The following is a 23,529-nucleotide window of genomic DNA, read 5'->3' on the forward strand; positions in this document are numbered from 1 at the left end:
TATATATATTATAAATACAAGTTCAAGCTCTACTTCAATGCACATATGGTGTGCATTTTTATATATATAAATATAAATAATGCTTGTATTATGTATATATAACACCTGGATAATGAACTTTCAATTAAGCATTTCACATTCTCCACTGGTTGAAATTAAGTATGTCATTGAAATACTACACCTAAACCTATTAGATATGCATAGGAAGTGTAGTGTTTTGCAGTTATTTTCTGTATATATGAATTACAAATCATCCTTTACTTAAATCATGTTTCTAGTATATTGCATAGTTACAATGTGCAATCATTGATGGAGCAGGAGTGGTAAACACTGAAGTGTATAATTGTAATGCAGACACAGCATCATTCAAATAATGGAGTTTGATACACCTGGTATTGGATATGTGAGACATTATTTTTCAGTCAGAGATACATACCTGATTCGCACCTTTATTTGCCAAGGAAGAGTACATGATCAGTGAATATATTCAATGTACAGGCTACAATGTGGGGATCTCATGCGTGGTGTTAGGTTCTAATTTTCAGAGTAAATGACTCAACGGACACTAGAAAAGCTTAACCAAGTTTAATTCTACCCAAAGGATTGATACAGCTGGATTCAGATAACATATGTTTCCACCACCACAAGTATATATACTCCAATTTAGACACTCCTCATCTCCAATCCTTACATATGTTATGGTCTTACAGGAAGAATAAGTGAGAGTAATAAACTGTTCTGTCTTAAGCTGACCTGACCTCAACCACCCTTGATGTCTATTCCAAAGCTCTCCACCCATATCACCTTTTGCACTCCTGGGACTTCCTCCCGTCCACCCAGCACATTCCAAAGCCATCTGTCTCCTACAGATAACTATTAACTTCTGATGTAACAACCATTCTCTATCGCCCCTCAGATACTATAGTATTACTTCTGGTCTATCATGTCTCTAGTATAGCAATGTTCAACGTTTAACCCAGAATCAAACAGTGGTAATAACTACAGTACATGTACAGTTGAAGTCTGAAGTTTACATACACCGTAGCCAAATACATTTAAACTCAGTTTTTCACAATTCATGACACTTAATCCTAGTAAAAATTCCCTTTCTTAGGTTAGTTAGGATCACCACTTTATTTTAAGAATGTGAAATGTCAGAATAATAATAGAGTGATTTATTTCAGCTTTTATTTCTTTCATCACATTCCAAGTGGATCAGAGGTTTACATACACTCAATTAGTATTTGGCAACATTGCCTTTCAATTATTTAACTTGGGTCAAATGTTTCGGGTAGCCTTCCACAAGCGTCCCACAATAAGTTGGGTGAATTTTGGCCCATTCCTCCTGACAGAGCTGGTGTACCTGAGTCAGGTTTGTAAGGCCTCCTTGCTCTCACACGCTTTTTCAGTTCTGCCCACACATCTTCCATGGGATTGAGGTCAGATCTTTGTGATGGCCACTCTAATACCTTGACTTTGTTGTCCTTAAGCCATTTTTCCACAACTTTGGAAGTATGCTTGGGGTCATTGTCCATTTAGAAGACCTATTTGCAACCAAGCTTTAACTTGGTGACGCTGGGTACCTCTGTGTCCCGCGGTATAAGATCACAACTTTTGAAGGAGGAACCACTGTAGTATTGGGGAAAGTACTGGAATGTGTTGTAGGGGTGTCCATGGAGCTGGAGATCAGCAATGTCCTGTGCGAGAGAGGCAGATTGAGGTTTCCAGGATTAGAGTAGTGCATAAATTGTAATATGCTGAGGCAGTGAAGAAAGTAGAGGAAGATGGGTTAAGGGGGAGGAGTGGTGAGAGTAATTAGAGACATACCAGTATAGAGGGATAGGCCAAAAAGTTATATAACTTGCAGTAAGATTGGATTTATAGCATTTGTAGCAATGGTTATCAATTGTACTGCAGGGATGGATCGGAGTCTCAGAAAATTAAGGTTGGGGTGGCAGCTGCAGAGAGGTATTTGGGTGTGCGAGACTTGACATCAGAAGAGTTACAAGGTGATGGCATGAGGTAGAGTAAATACATTTAATTAGTGGAGTAGGTTGATGTTCATTTTATATAATTTTGAAATTAGTGAGTGTAGTGTTAGATGGTAAGGTATTTATTTTGTACATTTTTTTTTTCAAGCAAAGTATACAGTGGGGAGAACAAGTATTTGATACACTGCCGATTTTGCAGGTTTTCCTACTTACAAAGCCTGTAGAGGTCTGTATTTTTTTAATCATAGGTACACTTCAACTGTGAGAGACGGAATCTAAAACAAAAATCCAGAAAATCCAATTGTATGATTTTTAATTAATGAATTTGCATTGTATTGCATGACATAAGTATTTGATCACCTACCAACCAGTAAGAATTCCGGCTCTCACAGACCTGTTAGTTTTTCTTTCTCCACTCATTACCTGTATTAACTGCACCTGTTTGAAATTGTTACCTGTATAAAAGACACCTGTCCACACACTCAATCAAACAGACTCCAACCTCTCCACAATGGCCAAGACCGGAGAGCTGTGTAAGGACATCAGGGATAAAATTGTAGACCTGCACAAGGCTGGGATGGGCTACAAGACCATAAGCAAGCAGCTTGGTGAGAAGGCAACAACTGTTGGTGCAATTATTAGAAAATTGAAGAATTTCAAGATGAAGGTCAATCCCCCTCGGTCTGGGGCTCCATGCAAGATCTCACCTAGTGGGGCATCAATGATCCTGAGGAAGGTGAGGGATCAGCCCAGAACTACACGGCAGGACCTGGTCAATGACCTGAAGAGAGCTGGGACCACAGTCTCAAAGAACCATTAGTAACACACTACGCCGTCATGTATTAAAATCCTGCAGCGCACGCAAGGTCCCCCTCCTCAAGCCAGCACATGTCCAGGCCCGTCTGAAGTTTGCCAATGACCATCTGGATGATCCAGAGGAGGAATGGGAGAAGGTCATGTGGTCTGAAAATACAAAAATATTACTTTTTTCGTCTAAACTCCACTCGCTGTGTTTGGAGGAAGAAAAAGGATGAGTACAACCCCAAGAACACCATCCCAACCATGAAGCATGGAGGTGGAAACATCATTCTTTGGGGACGCTTTTCTGCAAAGGGGACAGGACGACTGCACCATATTGAGGGGAGGATAGATGGGGCCATGTATCGTGAGGTCTTGGCCAACAACCTCCTTCCTTCAGTAAGAGCATTGAAGATTGGTCATGGCTGGGTCTTCCAGCATGACAACGACACGAAACACACAGCCAGGGCAACTAAGGAGTGGCTCCGTAAAAAGCATCTCAAGGTCCTGGAGTGGCCTAGCCAGTCTACAGACCTGAACCCAATAGAAAATCTTTGGAGGGAGCTGAAAGTCCGTATTGCCCAGCGACAGCCCCGAAACCTGAAGGATCTGGAGAAGGTCTGCATGGACGAGTGGGCCAAAATCCCTGCTGCAGTGTGCAAACCTGGTCAAGAACTACAGGAAACTTATGATCTCTGTAATTGCAAACAAAAGTTTCTATACCAAATATTAAGTTATGCTTTTCTGATGTATCAAATACTTATGTCATGCAATAAAATGCAAATGAATTACTTAATCATACAATGTGATTTTCTGGATTTTTGTTTTAGATTCCGCCTCTCACAGTTGAAGTGTACCTATGATAAAAATTACAGACCTCTACAAGCTTTGTAAGCTGGAAAACCTGCAAAATCGGCAGTGTTTCAAATACTTGTTCTCCCCACTGTAAGGGAGTTGTACTCCAGTTTTAGTAGGTGGCGGAGAAGCAACAAATTGGATGCCAACCGCCGTTAAATTTCATAGAAGAAGTACACGGGGCAATAAATAACGTGAGCCAGTGGCACTGACCCGCATAAAAGCGCGTTTAAATCATCCAATAATCGAGCGCGTTTCACGTTTGCACTTTCACAACCAATCACGGGTAAGCTTTGTGAAACTGACATTTTCAAATGAGAATTTGTCTGCACTGTGGCGGGTGTTCAGACAGGGTAGCTGTCGTGCAGAAAAATAATACTTTTTTTTCTCCCCCCCCATTGCCTTTCATTTCGCAAACGATTTGCTACATATTGCAGAGACGAGTGAGGTAAGATTGGCATTGCTTGAATTAACGTCCCTAGTTTTAGGTTTGTGTTTCATTAAGCATTTTACTAGCCTGGTAAAGTCGAGCGGATAGTTTACGTTAGCTAACAGAAGCTAGGTTATTAGACTACAGTAGTTGTGAAGTGTCGTAATGTTACAATACACAACTTGCGAGCTAGCACTACTGCTGCCTAACGTTAGGTTACCTAAGTTAATTAGTTACATATCTAACGTAAGGTTAGTTAACAGCAGCACAGTTACCGTTGACTAAAGTTCTTTACGCCTGTTGTTGTGCCGAAAATCTCCCCCCACCCCGTCATAACCCCCCACTCTTGCGAGTTCTTCATTGCTGTGACTTGCTTGTTCGTTGAGATTTCTGCTGTTCACTCCGTTGTCCGTTTAGCCTACATTTCACTGATCTTAGAAAGCGTTTTTGTCGGTTTGGCCAATTGTTTCAAGTGTATGTGGCGGTTCTAGCTTGTCTGTACCACTCCGCGCAACCGGGGGCGCCCGGTGCCGCTGCCCATGTCGCCCGTACATAAATCCAACACTGATTTTTGTATTAATCTATAAATAAGTCTCTGCCAAAATTCGTCATCTCTCCCAGTTCTTAATCGACTAGTATTTTTGAAAGTGTAAGGATAAAAATTCAGCTATAGTAGTTCTGAAATGTGTATTAAACACACACGTTAATTATTAATTTCGGTTACCTATCCTGACGAAGCTTGTTCTATAGAATGTGCTTGACTGTGTGCCAGGAAATTAGAGGGGGGATAATTCTGGCACGGGGGGTGATTTTCGGCACAACACCAAGGTCCTCTACTCTGACAATTATTCCATTGATGAATTACTAGATACGACCTCTGTTTACTCTTATCTAGTCAGCATTGTAAATTAGGCTATTTTTATTAAGCAGGGCAGACCCGTTGGCAGTTTTTAGCAGGGCAAACCGGTTTTGGTGTTTTTTTGCTATCAAAATTAATCAATCATGCTGCACGTCTTGTAATCTCTTTTTGCCTGATCAAGTACAATGCCATTGGAAATTACTCTGAACATGCATTGCATTTGGAAAGTTTACAGACTCCTTGACTTTTTCAAAATGTTTACTTTACAGTCTTATCCTAAAATGTATTAAATTGTTTCCGCACTTCAATCTAAACACACTATCCCATAATGACAAAGCAAAAACAGGTTCAGAAAATGTAGCAAATGTACTAAACTATTTTAAATGTAAATATTTAGACCCTTTACTCAACTTTGTTAGTACATTTGACAGCAACTACAGCCTCAAGTCTTCTTGGGTATAACACTACATTTTTGGCACACCTGTATTTGGGCAGTTTCTCCCATTCTTCTCTGCAGATACTTTCAACCTCTGTCAGGTTGGATGTGGAGCTTCGCTGCAAAACTAGTTTTCAGATCTCTCCAGAGATGTTTGATCAGGTTCAAGTCCGGCCTCTGGCTGGGCCACTCAAGAACATTCTGAGACTTGTCCCGAAGCCAAGACAACGCAGGAGTGGCTGCGTTCTTAGGGTCATTGCCGTGTTAAAAGATTAACCTTTGCCCCCGTCTGAGGTCCTGAGTGCTCTGGTGCAGGTTTTCACAAGGATCTCTTTACTTCGCTCCATTGATCTTTGCCTCTATCCCGACTTGTCTCCCAGTCCCTGTCACAGAAAAGGATGCATTACAATTTATCTCATTCACTTTTGCTTGTAAATGTCCACACTCACCGAAAATGACTTTTGGTAGCCTATAACTATGCATGTATTATGAGCTAGGTTTGCCGGTCTTTACATTTATCTAATCTTGTTAACATTTAGCTAAGTGTGTGATTTTGTTATTTTCACTTTTTTTTTTTTGCATTATGGTAATAATAGGCCCTATGGGCTTTTCCTTAGTGCCCCCTTGTGTGATATGCTGGTAATACTGTAAATCCTGGGATGTGAGAAGGATGGTATGACAATGTGAAAATCTGCATACCACCCAAGCCTACATTCAACATTAATATACAATGGCATTGTACTTAATCAGGTAACTGCTGAATGTCTCCAAAAATGTGATTTGACTTTGATATACCAGAAATCATCAAAACTGGTTTGCCCTTCCTACAACTGTTGGCCAGTGTTCGAATCTGGTTTGTTTTTGTCAAACAACAAAATGCATGCAAACTAGTCTGATACGTCTTCATATTAGCTATGTCAGAGAAATTCATATTTCTGACTAACTATTCTAGCTAAGACCGTTACAATTCTTTTTGTTGCAATGAATATGTGCAAGTGTTTTCTCCTTTCCAACAGTATCAACTAGGTTATCATTTTTGAAGTGAATCCACACAAATCATCATGGGAGACGACAGTGACTGGATGAAGTTACCAGTCGATCAGAAATGTGAACACAAGGTGACTCATCAGTTATTCTTTGGCATCTTCTGCTCCTTTATGGTCCCTTGTGTGATACAAGTTGAAGGTTGGATTTCAGTTGGTTGTGGGTAATGCACCATAAAAGCAAATTCAAAACATTAGCTCGGCTTTATAGCAAACGTTACTGTAGCACCGTTCCACTTTTAACCCCTTATTGTCCCTCCTTGCTGTCCCAGGTATGGAAGGCCAGGCTGAATGGGTATGAAGAGGCCCTGAAGCTCTTCCAGAGGATTGATGATACGAGTCCAGAATGGGCCAAGTACCAGGGAATTATCAAGAAGTTTGTGACGGACTCAAACTCAGTGGCCCAGCTCAAAGGACTGGAGGCAGTTCTGGCTTATGTAGAGAACGCACACGTGGCTTCTAGGTAAGGGGATGAAAAAATACAAAATATTGTGTAGGACTAGATTATTATGAATTAATCATACAGAAATATCACTTTAAACATCTCCAAAGCAATGGTGTATGGTGTGGGAAGCGCTGACCCGCTGCCTTTTTCTATTATCAAGACATCTGCTGGTTACTAACTGGTTTATCTGTCGACTAGAACTCATGACAAAAGAGGCTTCATGCATAGCCTTTATTTTTACCCATAAGATTAAGAGTAAAATGCCCCTTCTTGGGACCAATATTCTATTCGGAGATGTTTTGTGGGTATGGCCCAGGGAGTTTTTCCTGACCAACTATGGCTATGTCCTGGATTATTTCCTTCTGGTCAGGTAGAACTCCTGGATCCTAGTTCTTGCAAAATAGATGGACTATTTTTGTTTTAACCTATCTATTGTTGCTCTACAGGACGGTGGGTGAGGTGTTGTCAGGTGTGGTGTGTAAGGTATTCAACCAGCCTAAGGCGCGGGCCAAAGAGCTGGCCTCAGACATCTGCCTCATGTACATAGAGATTGAGAAAGCCGACATTGTACAGGAGGAGCTCATCAAAGGATTAGAGAACAAGAACCCTAAAGTAGTCGTCGCGTGTGTGGAGACCATACGCAGGGCACTCTGGTGAGACCCAGCACTGGAGCAGTAGAGAAGGAATGTGTTCTTATCCTGGATAAGCACTAAATACTGGTACCTTTAAATACTGGTGATTGAGGAGACTTGACATTTTGGATCTTTTACCAAAGACTACACACGCCCAATTTTGGGATTAAGTCATGCTCATGTTTTGCATGTACCACCTGCTTTGATTAAATGTAACGCAAAACAACAATGAAACTTCATTAATGTGCTTGTCTTCTTCCTTAGTGAATTTGGATCAAAGACTGTGACCCTAAAGCCCATAATTAAAGTGTTGCCAAAGCTCTTTGAGTCCAGAGAAAAGGCAGTCCGACATGAGGCCAAACTGCTGGCTGTGGAGGTCTACAGGTGGATCAGGGACTCACTACGACCTCCTCTTCAAAACATCAACTCTGTACAGGTGAGGGTTAAGGGTTGATCCAAACATGGTATTTCATCATTACCTGAATGTGAAGAGCGGCTCACCGTTGTTGCTGTGCATTGGAAAGTCTTCCACGAAGATGTCTTTGAACAGTGTTTTGGACAGAATCTCCCAGGACCTTTTTGCTATAGGACAGGGATTCCCAAACTCAGCCATGGGGCCCCTCCTTGGGTGCATGTAATGTTTTTTTGCCCTAGCATTACACAGCTAATTCAAATAATCAAAGCTTGTTTGAGAGTTGGTTATTTGAATCCGCTGTGTAGTGCTAGGGCAAAAAAACAAAATGTGCACTGGGGGGGGGGGCAGGTTGTTAAAATGCTGCTGTGTATATGTATGTAACCTGACCAAATTCACATAGAAATGTAGTTATAGAACTGCCATTCTCATTGAAAGCAAGTCTTAAGAAACGGTAGATCTATTCTGTGCACTTTCTGTTTCCCGTTCTTAAGTATAGTTTTTGATTCATACTTTCGGTATTTTATACCAGCTGAAAATACAATATTTTTGATTATAGAAAAGAGATTTCACAGCGGTTTAGATGGTACAATGATTCTCTACACAATGACTGCTTGTTTTGTCACAAACTGAAATTAGGTGAACTTAGTATTTTAGCAACCAAGAAATAGCGGTGTGATTGATGCATATTGCACTTTTTAAAAAATTAGTTTTTGTCTTGGTTACTCACTATGCTGGGGAATTGACTGCAAGGCACTTTTGCTTTTGTCAAACTTGATAATTCTTGTGGGTGGTGTCTTTATATAAGAGCCCTTTTTTTGTAAACAAGCATACACCACAATGCCTGTGTATATGTAAGCCTATGTCTCTCCCCGCATGTCCCCAGTTGAAGGAACTGGAGGAGGAGTGGGTGAAGGTGCCGTCGTCGACCCCCAGGCAAAGTCGTTTCCTACGCTCCCAGCAGGACCTGAGGACCAAGTTCGAGGAACAGCAGTCCGTGGCAGGGTCCGACGGAGACTGTGAGGACGTAGCAGACTCTGCTCCTCAGGTGGACCCCTATGAGCTTCAGGACCCAGTGGAGATACTCTCCAAACTGCCCAAAGACTTCTACGTGAAGATTGTAAGCACACACCTTACTGAGCATGGCCGTTAGTTGTGCGGTATCCAGATTCTCATATCGTCATACCGTCCTTCTCATCCTGGCATTTACGGTATTATTGGTTTAGTACACATGGATGCACCAATGCACACTAGAATATACACAGCAAAGTAATTTGCTAATACAACACCTTCAAGTAAGCATTTTACATCACATCCAGCAGGTAAGAGATTTGAGGCCGCTATTTTCCATCTTTCATGAGTGCTAGGACTGGCTTTATTCATACGGCAGTGGATAACTCGACATAATTACCTCCTGAAGGTATGCTAGCCATTTACTTATATGAAGGTCATGTGGTGGTAACCAGCACTGAACAAGTTTTTATTTATTCATTTTTTTTGCAGCAGTCAACCCAGCCAGCCAAACTTTTCGCTCTTTCTCATTCGGCTGCATACCTATATAATCGTTATGCAACAGCATAATTGGTTCTAGTGGTACAGTCATGTCAGAGAATATACAACACTTTCCTCCAACTCATAATCCTCAGGACAATCCCATAGCATATGTTTGTATATGTCAAGTGAATTGAGGATACATGGGTCACAGTATGGGCTTTATGCCTGTTTTGCATTAAATAATTTTGCTGATTTAAAAAATAATGGAAAGATCTGTTTTAGGCTAAGGCTCTAACATAACAATGTGGAGAAAGTCAAGGGGTCTGAATACTTTCTGAAGGCTGTGTGTGTATATAACAGAATGTCATCTGCATATACAGTGGCTCTTACTTTAGAAGTTTAGACTTTATGCCACAACCATTTTTAGTAGATGGTGGCAGATTGTGGTAAATTCTGTCATTGCACCACACTATCACAAGGGGGAGTTAGAACGCTGATCTATCGGTAGTCTAAACTGGCACAAATGAACTGTCTTGTGTTTTCAGTCAGAGTTCCTCTTCTCTGGCACTAATATCCTGAGATATGGGGGTGTTACACTTGACATGGAATGACAGTCCAGTGAGGATTTGTCAGCATAGAACTGTGACTCATTTATAGGGATATGATACGAGAGGAACATTTTAATCCGTATAGGAGAAGAAATTATATTCTGATGTTGTGTTAAAGGCTTTAGCAACAAAATTAATAATGTTGGGGATACATAGGGAATGGACTTGAGTGTATGCCATTCGTAGAATCCATCGCAACAGGGATAGCATAACACACAAACCATATCGATAAAATTATTTCCCAAACCAAATTTCTCCAAGTCCACAAGTACTGCCTGTCAAAAGCCTAATCGGCTTCTAGAGACAGCACACTGTGTCCTGCTGTTTTGTTTTAATGTATTACATGCATTAATCAACTGACATTGGCAACTGCAAGGTGGCCTTTCATACATCCTGACTGGTCCATTTGAATCAACTTATCCAAACACTTCCATCTGTAATGCCAATACAAGATATCAGATGATAATTTGCACAATCTTTGATCTTTCCCTTTCTTTGGCAGTAGAGGGCTCCCGAGTGGCGCAGCGGTGTAAGACTATGCATCTCAGTGCAAGAGGCGTCCCTGGTTAGAATCCAGACTGTATCATAGCCGTCTGGTTGGGAGTCCCATAGGGCGACTCACAATTGGCACAGCGTTAGCCGCGGTAGGCCGTCATTGTAAATAATAATTTTCTCTTAACTGACTTTAAATAAATTGAGATTAATGCAGAGTGTATGCTCATGAGAAAAATAATTATATCGTTCATAAAATGCCCTAAAAATGTAGTAACACTTCAGGTGGAATGCCATTCGTCCCAAGTGACTTAACCTTTTTTTTTTCACCTTTCAGTGCTGACTCCAATTCTAAGAATGAGGGCTCGGCTCAGATCCGCAGATTGCTTCTCATACAATACAGACAAATCAAGATTATGTAAAAACTGCTTGCATTTGTCTAGCTCCAACTGGATAGAATATTTATATAACTCCTTTTAAAAACACTGAAATGTTGCATTTCCTGTGGAACAGAAAGTAAGCCTTTTGACAGGGATTGAATAGTCTATAGAAGTACAAGATTCACTTAGTTTAAATTAAGGCTCGAAGCCTGCTTGGCTTGCTCCCATTTAAAGTAATAGTTCTACCTCTATGCATGAGCTCAGCTCTCCTCTTTTTAAATCATTCAGTTCGTTTAACCACCTTCAAATCATTGACATTATTTGCATAATTCCTTTTCAGGATCTTTTCAAGTGCTACATTTTTTTTCTTCCAATAACTTGATTCTGTGATTCCTGGCTTTGAGGTGAGATGCCAAATATATTATGTAGTCTCTGATAAACCCTTTAGTTAGCCATCCATATAAACCTCGGGTACTCAACAGAGTCCTTGATTATGATTTTTTTAAAGAATTCAACTATTTTGGCTTGAAATTCAGCCACAAACGATTCGTTTTGAGGAAGGGTTGTAATTAAAACGCAAATGTTTTATTCACAAAGCTCACATCCACTTGGGTAACTAGGGGATTATGATCTGAAAGAGTCGCAGGAAATATTTCTATTGGCGTGACGCACATGCTTAGAGTACGCTTGAATAGAAAACTATCAATTCAACAGTATGATTTTGTGATATGCAGGAAAAACATGCCCGCATTCTAAACTCGCCACTCATCAGCAATATTGAGATGTTCCGTCATTGCGTTAAACGCTAATGATGCTGATTGTTGGGCATGTGAAAACGTTTGCGTGGATCTATCAAGCTTGATATTCAAAACTGCATTCATATCTGCCCTTATGACCAATTCGCACTCAGTGTTAACAATTATTTGGTAAGCCCAGGGAAAAAGCTGTCCTCAAACAGCAGGTGCATAGATACACATGCTACTTTCTTGTCCTATATAGACATGCAAATGTAAGCTAAGCGGCCTGAAGTGTCCTTGCCAGTCTGTGTTAACTAAAGCTAAATTCCCTTTATTAAAAATAACTGCGCCTTTGGACATAGAGGCTCCACTAGTCGAAGCAGCAACTTATACACCTTATACTGCAAGTGAGTGACATCATCTGCTCGCAAATGACATTCCTGGGTAAAGGCATTAAGTCTAAACATTTAGTTCTCTTAATTTTCACATTGAAACCAGACATTCAGGCTTAGGAGACAGCTTAACCATTGTCAAAAACAAACCTGTCAATTACAGGTTGAACTAAGTGGTTCAGATTTGCCTTCGATAAGCAGTGACATGTAACCGAGAAGTACCCGCCAGACACCCTCTCTGTTTCTGAGAAATGTAACATCCACAAAACTTAGGTCTCCAGAACTCGGGACTAAATCAAAGGCCATATAACCAAGTGAAATTACACTTGTGCTGTGCAGCCAAACTTAAACAAAAACTGGCTAGTGGTTTAGGGAAATGGATGCACAATGAGGTGATAAACACTAATCACCCCAAAAGCTAGCAACATCAACCCCCTACTAATCACGGTCCAACTTCAACCTGCCTCCATTTCAGTGTCGTTGAAAAATTAGGTTACCCGGTTTGCTACAAATCCATGAGTTCAAACAGTGAACCATATATTTATAAAAATAAAAAAAATCCGGTACTGAATTCTGAAATCCAATAATCAACCGATTGAACCAGCCGCCAGTGAGCTAATATTAAGCCTTATCTCCAAATGTGAAAGAAAGCGTCCTACATATTTTTTTGGGGTGCTGGTACTTTGCTTCATCTTTACCTCCCAGTTGCTCCCGTTTCATGGGGGGTGTAGACCTGTCGCTGGGCAGACTTTTCTGAAATTCCTGCCCCTCTTGCCGAGATGGAGAGCTGCTCATTGTTGAAAGTAAGTCACATGGTGGCGGGATGGATCAGAAAAGAGGGTTTGCCCTGCAACGTATGTTTCTCCCGACATTTTGGATGGGGGCATTCTTTCTTGCTTCACTCGCTCCTTGTAGAATAGCCTTGGTGTCTGAGAACCTTGAAGACCATGGTCTGGGGGTTGTCCTTTGCATTTTGGTTGCTGATCCTGTGGGCCATTTCCATTTGGATCGAAGTAGTACAAAATGATGGAATCCGTTTGGGAAGGATTTCTTGCGGGAAAGCAATTGCATCACCTCCCTCCCGGTCTGTAGCAATCCCCGTGACCATCACGTTAGTATGTCTGTCTTGATCCTCAAGCGATATCATTTCGTACCGCATCTTCTCAAGTTCCAAAGTGCAGAGGTTCACATCCCTTTTTAAGCCCTTTGCCTCGGTCTGAATGTGTTTCACATTTTCTATTAGCGCTCAAACTGATCCCATGTGGGTGTAGCAACTTGTTCCCTCACTCCTTGAATTGCTGCACATGTACCCACCGCTTCCGTCTGGTCTTGTTTAGCTGAAGCTAGCATCAGTGTGAACTTCAGTTTTCTGGCGTATAGTTGCCATTTTGGTGTGCAAACCCATGTTTCTTGACCCTAGACTTTTCCACTGACATTTAAACTATAAAGTATAAGAAGCTGAAGTAACCCTGAATTAAACGAGTACTTGTCGGCAGGAGCCTCAGTCTTTTGACCTTTGCGTTTGTAGGTCATGTGAGCTGGTGTACACGCTGTTTGTGGAGTCTTGAGTTGCTAGGGCAACGGGCCTGCTTGCTCTGATTGTAGAAAATGGCGGAGGAGCGGATGGGCTGACAGGCATAGAAAACGCAAGGACATCAAGATGCAGAACTCATCCTAAGGGCTTTGACCTCTCAAACACGGCAGAAAGCCAACGCAATATGATGCCCCATCTTATTAATTCAGCCACTTCGATAACTACCAAGTCAAACTTAGGTTGTTATTCTGCTTACCGCGCAGGGAAATGTAACTGTTATCTTGCTGCGTTTTGTAAACTCTGATCTAAAATGCTTCATGTAATTTGTGCTTGGCATCAGAATAATTTTGTGCTTGTTGCACTTTTCCACTCGAATAAGTATTTTTGGTGTAGCCAGTCTACTTTTCTCTGGTAAATGTTAAATTAACTTTAAGAAAAACATTAGGAAATGTAGCTGACTACATTCTTTCTATGATAAACAGATATGATGGCGACGCATTGTTTTTGAAAAAATACCTTGTGTGCTCATTTTACGTGTCTGCTGGCCAAATAGTTGTACTTCTGTTGTCATCTGATGAAAATTCAGCTATTTTTCTGCCTAATGTGTTGTGCTAATATATTTTCTGTGAAGGGAAAACTAGTTGCATGTCCCTGATCACTATTGATGCAAAAAAGCACTTGGCTTTCAATGTAAAATGCGACCCCCTGGTCTATACATAGCTGGACTCACCTGCTCCTGCTTTCTCCCATTGTGCTATTTACAAACACACGTGATTGTAAGCTTTGTAATGTGACTGGTGAAGTGAACGCAATCTGCTTCATTTAACATATTGCAACATTTAACTGCAGGTATTTAAAGTAGGTGTATAATATTACTTTTTAGTTCTTTTCAAATAGTTTTGACTGTTGGAAAAACCATCCCGTGGCTATTTTACCAAATATTCCCAAGCCTCAATGGTTGTGTCTGGATTCCCATACTTGTGGCCTAAATAGTAGGGCAAAATGTTTGCCAGGATGTTGTACGCATTTTGGCTTTTCATCGAATATGAATTCACTCCATGCTCTTGAGGAACCAAATCTTCTTTTGACATCCGCTGATAATCCGATGAAAGGACGGACTGTATCAATATGAATGACTAGCTGGACACGCAATAGCGCATTTAGTTGACACATTTGCAGTATGGGTGAGCCTATTATGTTATTTTTTGCATACTGCATAAGTGTTTACTAAACAGTACATTGTAAATAATGTAGTAGTGAGACAGATTCTGGTCTTTTATAATCAAATCTTACCTGCCAAAGCTTACAAACTAAAGCTGTGGAGCTGATACTCAATTTGTCATTGTGTATTGGGCCTGTGACTGAGTCTCCCTCTGTCACTGTAGGAGGCAAAGAAGTGGCAGGAGAGGAAAGAGGCCCTGGAGGCCTTGGCGATGCTGGCTAAACACCCCAAACTGGATAATGGCGACTATGGCGATGTGGTTCGAGCACTCAAAAGGGTAGGCAACTCTGAGTGAGTGAAGTTGCAGTATGTATACAGTGCACTGACTACCCACTTAAACTCTCAATTGTTTGTCTATTTGTAGGTCATTGGTAAAGACACCAATGTCATTCTGGTGTCGCTCGCTGCAAAATGCCTGGCTGGATTGGCCTTCGGACTCAGGAAGAACTTTGGGACTTACGCAGGCAATGTAAGTTCTCCCTTTTAGACAGTTACTGAGAAACTAGAGATGCTTAAGATGTTGCTTTACTGTGTAAGACTCTTCACCGGAAACGGTTTGCTAATCTCCAATTTTGACTGATTTGGTTATTTTAAAATGTTTATTTTCCTCAAGGTGGTGCCAACAATTTTGGACAAATTTAAGGAGAAGAAACCTGCTGTGGTCCAGTCCCTGCAAGAGGCCATCGACGCAGTCTTCCTGACGGTGAGTAGGTAGATTATTCCAACGGATTATCCTTTTGGTTCATAGCTTACTATGCACTAAATCGGTCAATGCTGAGTGAGCCTGTGTTATTGAAGTATCTGCACCAGTATCTCTTAGGCCATAGATCTCAACACAAAGTATAGTTGACTGTTAATGTGAAATCTGTTTATGTAGCTGGTCTCTCCGGTCCTTTGTGTAGGCCTTGTGCTAATCAACAGTAATTGTTTTCTTTCTATAGTTGTCATTTGAGAAGCAGATGTATGCTTGTCAAGATGGTCAATGCATGTGATTCTCTGTGGGCATGCACACCTATTACATAATTTCCTTCATTTACTCTAGTTTACTTTAGTTATTTTAATGTGGATCGATGTTTAATTAGTCAAATGTAATTAAGACTCCATTAGAGGAGCAAATCCCACCTTGATCTATGTTAATTGGTAAGAGTTAAGCTATTTGCTTTTTGCATGGGTCTGAAGTTTCCAAGATGACAGACAAGCCAGCATATCTTTCATATCACTTTACCCACAAATTGTTGACGGGTAAAACAAAAAAAGTAAAATAGAAAAACAGGGTAATGGTCTGATTGTTCTCTTCAGACCACTCTCCAGAACCTGAGCGAGGACATGCTGGCTGTGATGGACAACAAGAACCCGTCCATCAAGCAGCAGGCCTCTCTGTTCCTGACCAGGAGTATCCGTCTTTCTACACCTTCCACCCTGCCCAAGAGCCTGCTCAAACCCCTCTGTGCTGCCCTGCTCAAGGTTGGTCTCACCCATCCTGTAGGTCTCTAACTGTACATGTCCACTGGGGGAAAATATTGTGTGAACATACAATGTTCAGAGTTAATTTTGTGAACATTTGTTAAGTTTAAGGTTATTGGTTGGTCGGGTGAGGTATTATACACCCCCAACATAGGGCTGGGCAATATGGCCAAAATATAATATGTATTTTATGTTTTTGAATAATACAAGTTCTAAATTTGGTCTCAGTCCGTGACCCTAGGGTGGCAACACATGCATTCAATGGTCTTTCTCCATTCTGATTGATTTATACTGTTTAATTCTACTTCAACCCAAAATAATTGATCAATTCCTACACTCATTTGAGAATTTCCACACTGCTATGTAGGGCTGCATGATATGGGTGAACAATCTAGGCCTTATTTTTAGCCAAACACTTCGGTGAACTGTTGGAATCATGGAAATATAATGATTATTCTATAGTTAGAACATAGTATTGGGGACTTTGAATACAGTGTTTTGACATGCCAGGGAGAAGTTATTGTAACGGTACGAACCTGTGTTTCCTAGGGGACCCTGTAATCTTTGGCTACATTGAATGTTTTCTCTTAGCTATTTCATGTAGCTCACATTCATGCTTTGCCTAGTCCTCTTTGATTTTAGAAGATACTCTTGCACAAACATGCAGATTTATGTCTACAGCATCGCTGAAGTTTAAAGCCTGTACAGCTAAAAACAATTGCTCTGACTCCGCTAGCTTATAAACGTACTAACTAGCAAATAGCATTAGCGGCCAACACAATTTAGGTCAAACTTGCTAAGAAAATACATACTAGCAGTTTGCCATTTACTTCAGTTTGCAAATGTAAGAAACACAAACTAATAGTGTAATTACTGACCGCTAGTGGATTTATATTAAGAAGAAATGTGAAAAGCATTGTGAACAATGTTGCATGTTCTGCATTGACCATGCACACTGAACGCAAGTGTCATGTTTGCGGAACAACAAATGCACTCCTTGAGGGGTGGGGCTAGGTCTGTGTGGAAAGCGGTATGTTTAGAGTGAGCGGAGCGAGATGACTCAAGGAGCGACGTAAACTATAAAAATGGATGTTACACACGGCATATCCCATTAAACAAACCAAACATTTAAATACTGTTATGGAAGGTAATAGACCCTATGATTTTTTTCAACGCCGATACCGATTATTTGAGGACCAAAAAAGCCGATACCGATTACTCGGTCGATTTATAATAAATAAATAAATGATAATATATATATATATATATATATATCTCTGTAATAGTGACAATTACAACAATACTGAATGAACACTTATTTGAACTTAATATAATACATCAATAAAATCAATTTAGCCTCAAATAAATAATGAAATTAATTTGGTTTAAATAATGCAGAAACAAGTGTTGGAGAAGAAGGTAAAAGTGCAATATGTGCCACGTAAGATAGCTAACATTTCAGTTCCTTGCTCAGAACATGAGAACATATGAAAGCTGGTGGTTTATTTCAACACTAGTCTTCAATATTCCCTAAATATTATATTTAGGTTGTAGGAATTATAGGACTATTTCTCTCTATACCATTTGTATTTCATTAACCTTTGCCTATTGGATGTTCTTGTAGGCACTTTAGTATTGCCAGTGTAACAGTATAGCTTCCGTCCCTCTCCTCGCTCCCACCTCTGCTCGAACCAAGAACACATCGACAACAACCACCCTCGAAGCAGCGTAACCCATGCAGAGCAAGGGAAACAACCACTCCAAGTCTCAGAGCGAGTAAAGTCACCGATTGAAATGCTATTAGTGTGCACCCCGCTAACTAGCTAGCCATTTCACATTGGTTGCAGGAACCTAATCTCGGGAGTTGATAGGCTTGAAGTCATTAACAGTGCAATGCTTGACGCACAACGACCTGGATTTATTTTAGCTAAATATGCAGGTTTAAAAAATATGTACTTGTGTATTGATTTTAAGAAAGGCATTGATGTTTATGGTTAGGTACACATTGGAGCAACGACGGTCCTTTTTCCAAATACGCACCGTAGTAAGAGCTAGTAATAGTAATATCATCATCCATGTGTAGTTCACTAGTGATTATGATTGTTTTTTATAAGATAAGTTCAATGCTAGCGAGCAACTTACCGTGGCTTCTTACTGCATTCACGTAACAGGCAGTCTCCTCATTGAGTGCAATGAGAGGCAGGTGATTAGAGCGTTGGACTAGTTAACTGTAAGGTTGCAAGATTGAATCCCCGAGCTGACAAGGTAAAAATCTGTCATTCTGCCCCTGAACGAGGCAGTTGAACCACCGTTCCTAGGCCGTCATAGAAAATAAGAATGTGTTAACTGACTTGCCTAGTTAAATAAAGATTAAATAAAGGTGTTCAATTATTTTTTTGTTTTTATTTGCCTAATCGGTGTCCAAAAATACTGATTTCTGATTGTTATAACTTGAAATCGGCCCTAATTAATCGACCTCTAGTTTAAACCCAATTCCGGTATATTGTAAAATACGGTGTACTGCCCAGCCCTAAACCCACACTTATTTCTATAAATCCCCATTTGAATATGGCTCTGTCTTGATGTTTGACATATTGTGGGTTGTTTCTTCATGGCAGCAAGTGAATGACCCTGCTCCAGAGGTGAGAGATGCTGCGATCATGGCTCTAGGCACGGCCATGAAGGTGGCGGGAGAGAAGGCGCTTAACCCCTTCCTAGCAGACCTCGACAAACTCAAGGTTGACAAGGTGAGGTGTGTGTGTGTGTGTGTGTGTGTGTGTGTGTGTGTGTACATGCGTACAGTTGAAGTCTGAAGTTTACGTACACCTTAGCCAAATACATTTAAACGCCGTTTTTCACAATTCCTGACATTTAATCCATGTAAAAAATACCCTGTTTTAGGCCAGTCAGGATCACCACTTTATTTTAAGAATGTGAAATGTCAGAATAATCGTAGAGAGAATGATTTATTTCAGCTTTTATTTCTCTTCATCACCATCTCAGTGGGTCAGAAGTTTACATACACTCAATTAGTATTTGGTAGCATTGCCTTTAAATTGTTTAACTTCGGTCAAACATTTTGGGTAGCCTTCCACAAGCTTCCCACAATAAGTTGGGTGAATTTTGGCCCATTCCTCCTGTCAGAGCTGGTGTACCTGAGTCAGGTTTGTAGGCCTCCTTTAACTTCCTGACTTAAACAAGCAGGAATGCATGATCAATATATTCTGATTTGCACCCCAAAAATATAAAGCTTTGAATTAAATGACAAACTAGAATTTGCAGCTCGCACTGACTCAATCAATTAAAATAAATTGTGTCCCAAGTGAATGGATGCAAAATAATCACTTCGGAGCCCTGCTTTTGGTCAACTTCAAATAAAATAGCTGTTGCAGTGTTTTCAGAGCCAGTTTGTGAAAACGTGTGTATTGTTTACATAAATCAGAGTTCTTTGTTTTAGATATGTCATTATTGACCTTGGGCCATCCTGTTGCTCAGATTGGTAATATCCAAGTGTGTTCTCTAAATGCTATTTTCCTCTCAAAGATTAAAGCGATTGCGTCCAATGTGGAGCTGGCAGGAGGAAAGAAAGGAGGAGGAGCGGAGAAAGGGAAACCTGGCACCAAGGCACAGTCTGAGGTCCCAGCCAAACCCGCAGGGCCCCCCAAAAATGCCCCTTTGTATAAGGTGAGCCGGCATGACCTGGCTCTTATTGTATGTTTCATGTCTCCGTAGTGGGTTTTGCATGTCACGGTGGTCCTTGTCAGGTTTGTTGCACAAAATGTTTGAAGGTGTCTTTTAGAAGGGTTGAATTGAACCTTAATCATTTGGACAATATAAACTACAGTAGAGGAGCTTGTTTTTCAATCTAACCAATAGAGCTTGAAAACCAGTCAAATCCATGGGAAAGATGCTAGCAGGCATTTACATTGAAGCGTTCTTGTGTGATCCACTAAACCAGTGACTACTTAGTACCCAGAGCCCCAGGAACAGTTTCTTTTTTGCTAAGCCCAGAGCTTCAATATAAGGCTGTGGTCAAAACCATGGAAGGTGGGGGGAGTTTAATGTTGAAGCTGGACTTATGGACAACCTGCTGGTAATAGTAGTGCAATGAATACAGTGTGGGATAATGTCATCCCTGTTGACTGGTCATCTATGCTGTTCTATTCCACAGCAGTGGCTCCTAAATGGTGGGTTGCAGCCAGTGTTTGGTCATTGCTCAAGGATGGATTGGTTTTCCTCTTTAAATGGCTCTCAATGTACTTTTTAAATGTTTCCCTAATGTGTTATTTCCTGTTTGTTAAAATACAATTGTCTGTTTATTCTAAAATCTAATTTGATGTGTTGTCTTGGATGTTGGCGTTGCTAAGAAAGGGAAGCCTGCAGCAGAAGGTGGAGCCAAGAGTAAGAAGCCTGCTGAAACAAAAGAGATCGTGGAGACTGAGCTCTCAGTGAGTACTCACAGCTTACTGATTTTGAAGTATCAAATAGTCCTCAATAAATTACTCAATATTAAATAGATACAAGTTGCAAATGACAGCACTAATATTTAGCTCTGGAACAGGGTGCAATTTGAAGCTGGGCTCTAGTCAAAAGTACATATTGACTGTTCTTAGGTGGAGGTGTGTGATGAGCTGGCTGCAGAGGTGCTGCCTGCCTCCTGTGTAAAGATGCTGGACAGCTCCAACTGGAAGGAGAGGCTGGCCAGCATGGAGGAATTTTACCAGGTCAGCAGCATTTATGTTTTCAAGTTCTCTTTGTTTCTCCCTGTACTCTATTACAACATTTGTTCTTGCAGTGTAAGTCTCTTGGGTAGCCTTGCCCAGCTTTGGCTTGTGTGAGTAGTAATGGCTCATAGGAGCATATCTCCTGTTTCTGTATCGTGAGGCAGCTAGCCGTAAGAGTACACCTACTTGACAGGATGCAAATCTATCACCCCCAATCCATCTCCTAAATGCTGAGTGCCATGCAGACTAATCATATCTAGGGTTGAATATTTTACAAATATTCCTTCTTGAGAATAAATCTTTCTCCCAGGTAACCCGGTATTTCCCACAGACTAGAAGTGTCATTCTGAAGCTTATAAATATACAGAACAAACAATTTATCCCAGAAACCCAAGACATTCCAATTTGCATACCGCCCCAACAGATCCACAGATGATGCAATCTCTATTGATCTCCACTCTGCCCTTTCCCAGCTGGACAAAAGGAACACCTATGCGAGAATGCTATTCTTTGACTACAGCTCAGCATTCAACACCATAGTGCCCTTAGCTCATCACTAAACTAAGGACCGTGGGACTAAGCACCTCCCTCTGCAAATGGATCCTGGACTCCCTAACGGGCTACCCCTAGGTGGTGAGGGCAGGTAGCAACACATCCGCCACGCTCATCCTCAACACGGGTGCATGCTCAGTCCCCTCCTGTACTCCCTGTTCACTCATGACTTCACGACTCTAACACCAAGTTTGCAGATGACATAACTGTGGTAGGCCTGCTCACCGACAACGATGAGACAGCCTATAGGGAGGAGGTCTGAGACCTGGCCGTGTGGTGCCAGGACAACCTCTTCCTCAACGTGATTAAGACTAAGGAGATTGTGAACAAGAAAAAGAGGAGCGAGCACACCCCATTCTCATCGACAGGGCTGCAGTGAAGCAGGTTGAGAGCTTCAAGTTCCTTGGCGTACACAACACCAACTAACTAACATGGTCTAAGCACACAAGACAGTCGTGAAGAGGGCACGACAAAGCCTATTCCCCCCAGGAGACTGAAAAGATTTGGCATGGGTCCTCAGATCCTCAAAAGGTTCTACAGCTGCGCTATCAAGAGCATCCTGACTGGTTGTTTCACTGTCTGGTTTGGCAACTGCTCGTCCTCCGACACCAAGGCACTACAGAGGGTAGTACGTACGACCCAGTACATCACTGGAACAAAACTTCCTGCCACCCAGGACCTCTACACCAAGTGGTGTCAGAGGAAGGCCCTAATAGACTCCAGCCACCCTAGTCATAGACTGTTCTCTCTGCTACTGCAAGGCAAGCGGTACCGGAGCGCCACGTCTAGGTCCAAGAGGCTTCTAAACGGCTTCTACCCCCACGTCAAAAGACTCCTGAACATCTAATCAAATGGCTACCTAGACTATTTGTATTGCCCCCACCCCCCTATTTTACACTGCTGCTACTGTTATCAATGCATATTAATTTTAACTCTACCTACATGTACACTCCCGTTCAAAAGTTTGCCAACACTTCTCAAATGTCCTTGATTTTGAAAATCATTTTGTCCATTAAAATAACATCAAATTGATCAGAAATACAGCTTAGACATTGTTCATGTCCTAAATGACTATTGTAGCTGGAAACTGCAGGGTTTTAAATGATTTTTAACTGTCACTCCTGTGTTCTAATGGCATGTTGTTAGCTAATCCAAGTTTATCATTTTAAAAAGCTAATTGATCATTAGGAAACCCTTTTGCAATTATGTTAGCACAAATGAAAATGGCTTTTTATTTTTTTGAATACATTGGGCCTTTAGACTAGTTGAGCATCAGCATTTGTGGGTTCGATTGCAGGCTCAAAATGGACAGACACATTAACTAACTTCTGAAACGCGTCAGTCTATTTTTGTTCTGAGAAATGAAGGCTATTCCATGCAGGAAATTGCCAAGAAACAACGCTGTGTACTACTCCCTTCACAGAACAGCGCAAACTGGCTCTAACCAGAATAGAAAGAGGAATGGGAGGCCCATATGCACAACTGAGTAAGAGGACAAGTACATTAGTGTAGTAGTAGTGTATATAATACCTCAACTAACCGGTACCCCCTGTACAGTGGTTGGTCCTTTAAAAGTTTCAGCGTACTTCGGCTAAGCTTGCATGTTGCCGCAGAATTCTATTGCATGTTACTTAAGTGTGATCCACTGGTACCAGTAATGCTAGTTTGACCACCCATAGGGCATCTTTTGAGAAGTATCTGATAGCCTTCAATAATGGCTGTACTAGAGGATGCGGGCACGTTGGAGACCGGGGTTCAATTCCCCAATGGGGAGGAAGGAGTAGGCTGTCCTTGAAAATAAATAAGAATTTACTTGAGACTCATGTTGCCTACAGTATATCGAAATATGAAATGACTCTCTGCCAATAATTAGAGGATTGGAGGATAATTTATTCCCATAGTAATTAGTTATAAATCATAACTAAATAAACGTTGGAATTTTGAAAGATTATTTTATTATTGAACGCATAAATATGCCATTATTAGTTACATTGTTTTAGATTCGGTATTGAACCAGCATCTGTAGCAA

The 23,529-nt window shown here is 41.1% G+C and overlaps 1 protein-coding gene and 1 long non-coding RNA gene across 7 annotated transcripts in view; one reads left to right on the top strand and one right to left on the bottom strand.

Annotated features, from left to right (window-relative positions):
* Positions 1-119: 119 nt before the first annotated feature.
* LOC127907312 (uncharacterized) lies at positions 120-12,851 on the bottom strand. Its single transcript, XR_008064115.1, has 3 exons — positions 12,703-12,851; positions 4,350-5,752; positions 120-1,697 (listed from the first exon to the last, which is right to left on the bottom strand). It is a non-coding gene; the product is annotated as an uncharacterized LOC127907312 (long non-coding RNA).
* Positions 3,935-23,529, top strand: part of LOC118377462 (cytoskeleton-associated protein 5-like) — a 91,269-nt gene continuing 71,674 nt past the window's right edge. For 2 of the 6 annotated variants that reach the window (XM_052461920.1, XM_052461921.1), the window contains exons 1-14: positions 3,935-4,092; positions 6,386-6,487; positions 6,685-6,875; positions 7,304-7,510; positions 7,754-7,925; positions 8,788-9,021; positions 14,924-15,037; positions 15,125-15,229; positions 15,374-15,463; positions 16,060-16,224; positions 18,843-18,971; positions 19,768-19,908; positions 20,592-20,672; positions 20,838-20,948. In XM_052461920.1, the coding sequence (XP_052317880.1) occupies positions 6,431-6,487; positions 6,685-6,875; positions 7,304-7,510; positions 7,754-7,925; positions 8,788-9,021; positions 14,924-15,037; positions 15,125-15,229; positions 15,374-15,463; positions 16,060-16,224; positions 18,843-18,971; positions 19,768-19,908; positions 20,592-20,672; positions 20,838-20,948 (1,797 nt within the window). In that variant the 5' untranslated portion in view covers positions 3,935-4,092; positions 6,386-6,430. Of the gene's footprint in view, positions 4,093-6,385; positions 6,488-6,684; positions 6,876-7,303; positions 7,511-7,753; positions 7,926-8,787; positions 9,022-9,083; positions 12,808-12,837; positions 13,120-13,610; positions 13,778-14,923; positions 15,038-15,124; positions 15,230-15,373; positions 15,464-16,059; positions 16,225-18,842; positions 18,972-19,767; positions 19,909-20,591; positions 20,673-20,837; positions 20,949-23,529 lie in introns of those variants that run through there. The other 4 variants (XM_052461923.1, XM_052461922.1, XM_052461925.1 and 1 more) reach the window with 4 other exon arrangements.

Source organism: Oncorhynchus keta, chromosome 14 (assembly GCF_023373465.1).
Source record: "Oncorhynchus keta strain PuntledgeMale-10-30-2019 chromosome 14, Oket_V2, whole genome shotgun sequence".
Lineage (NCBI taxonomy): Eukaryota > Metazoa > Chordata > Actinopteri > Salmoniformes > Salmonidae > Oncorhynchus > Oncorhynchus keta.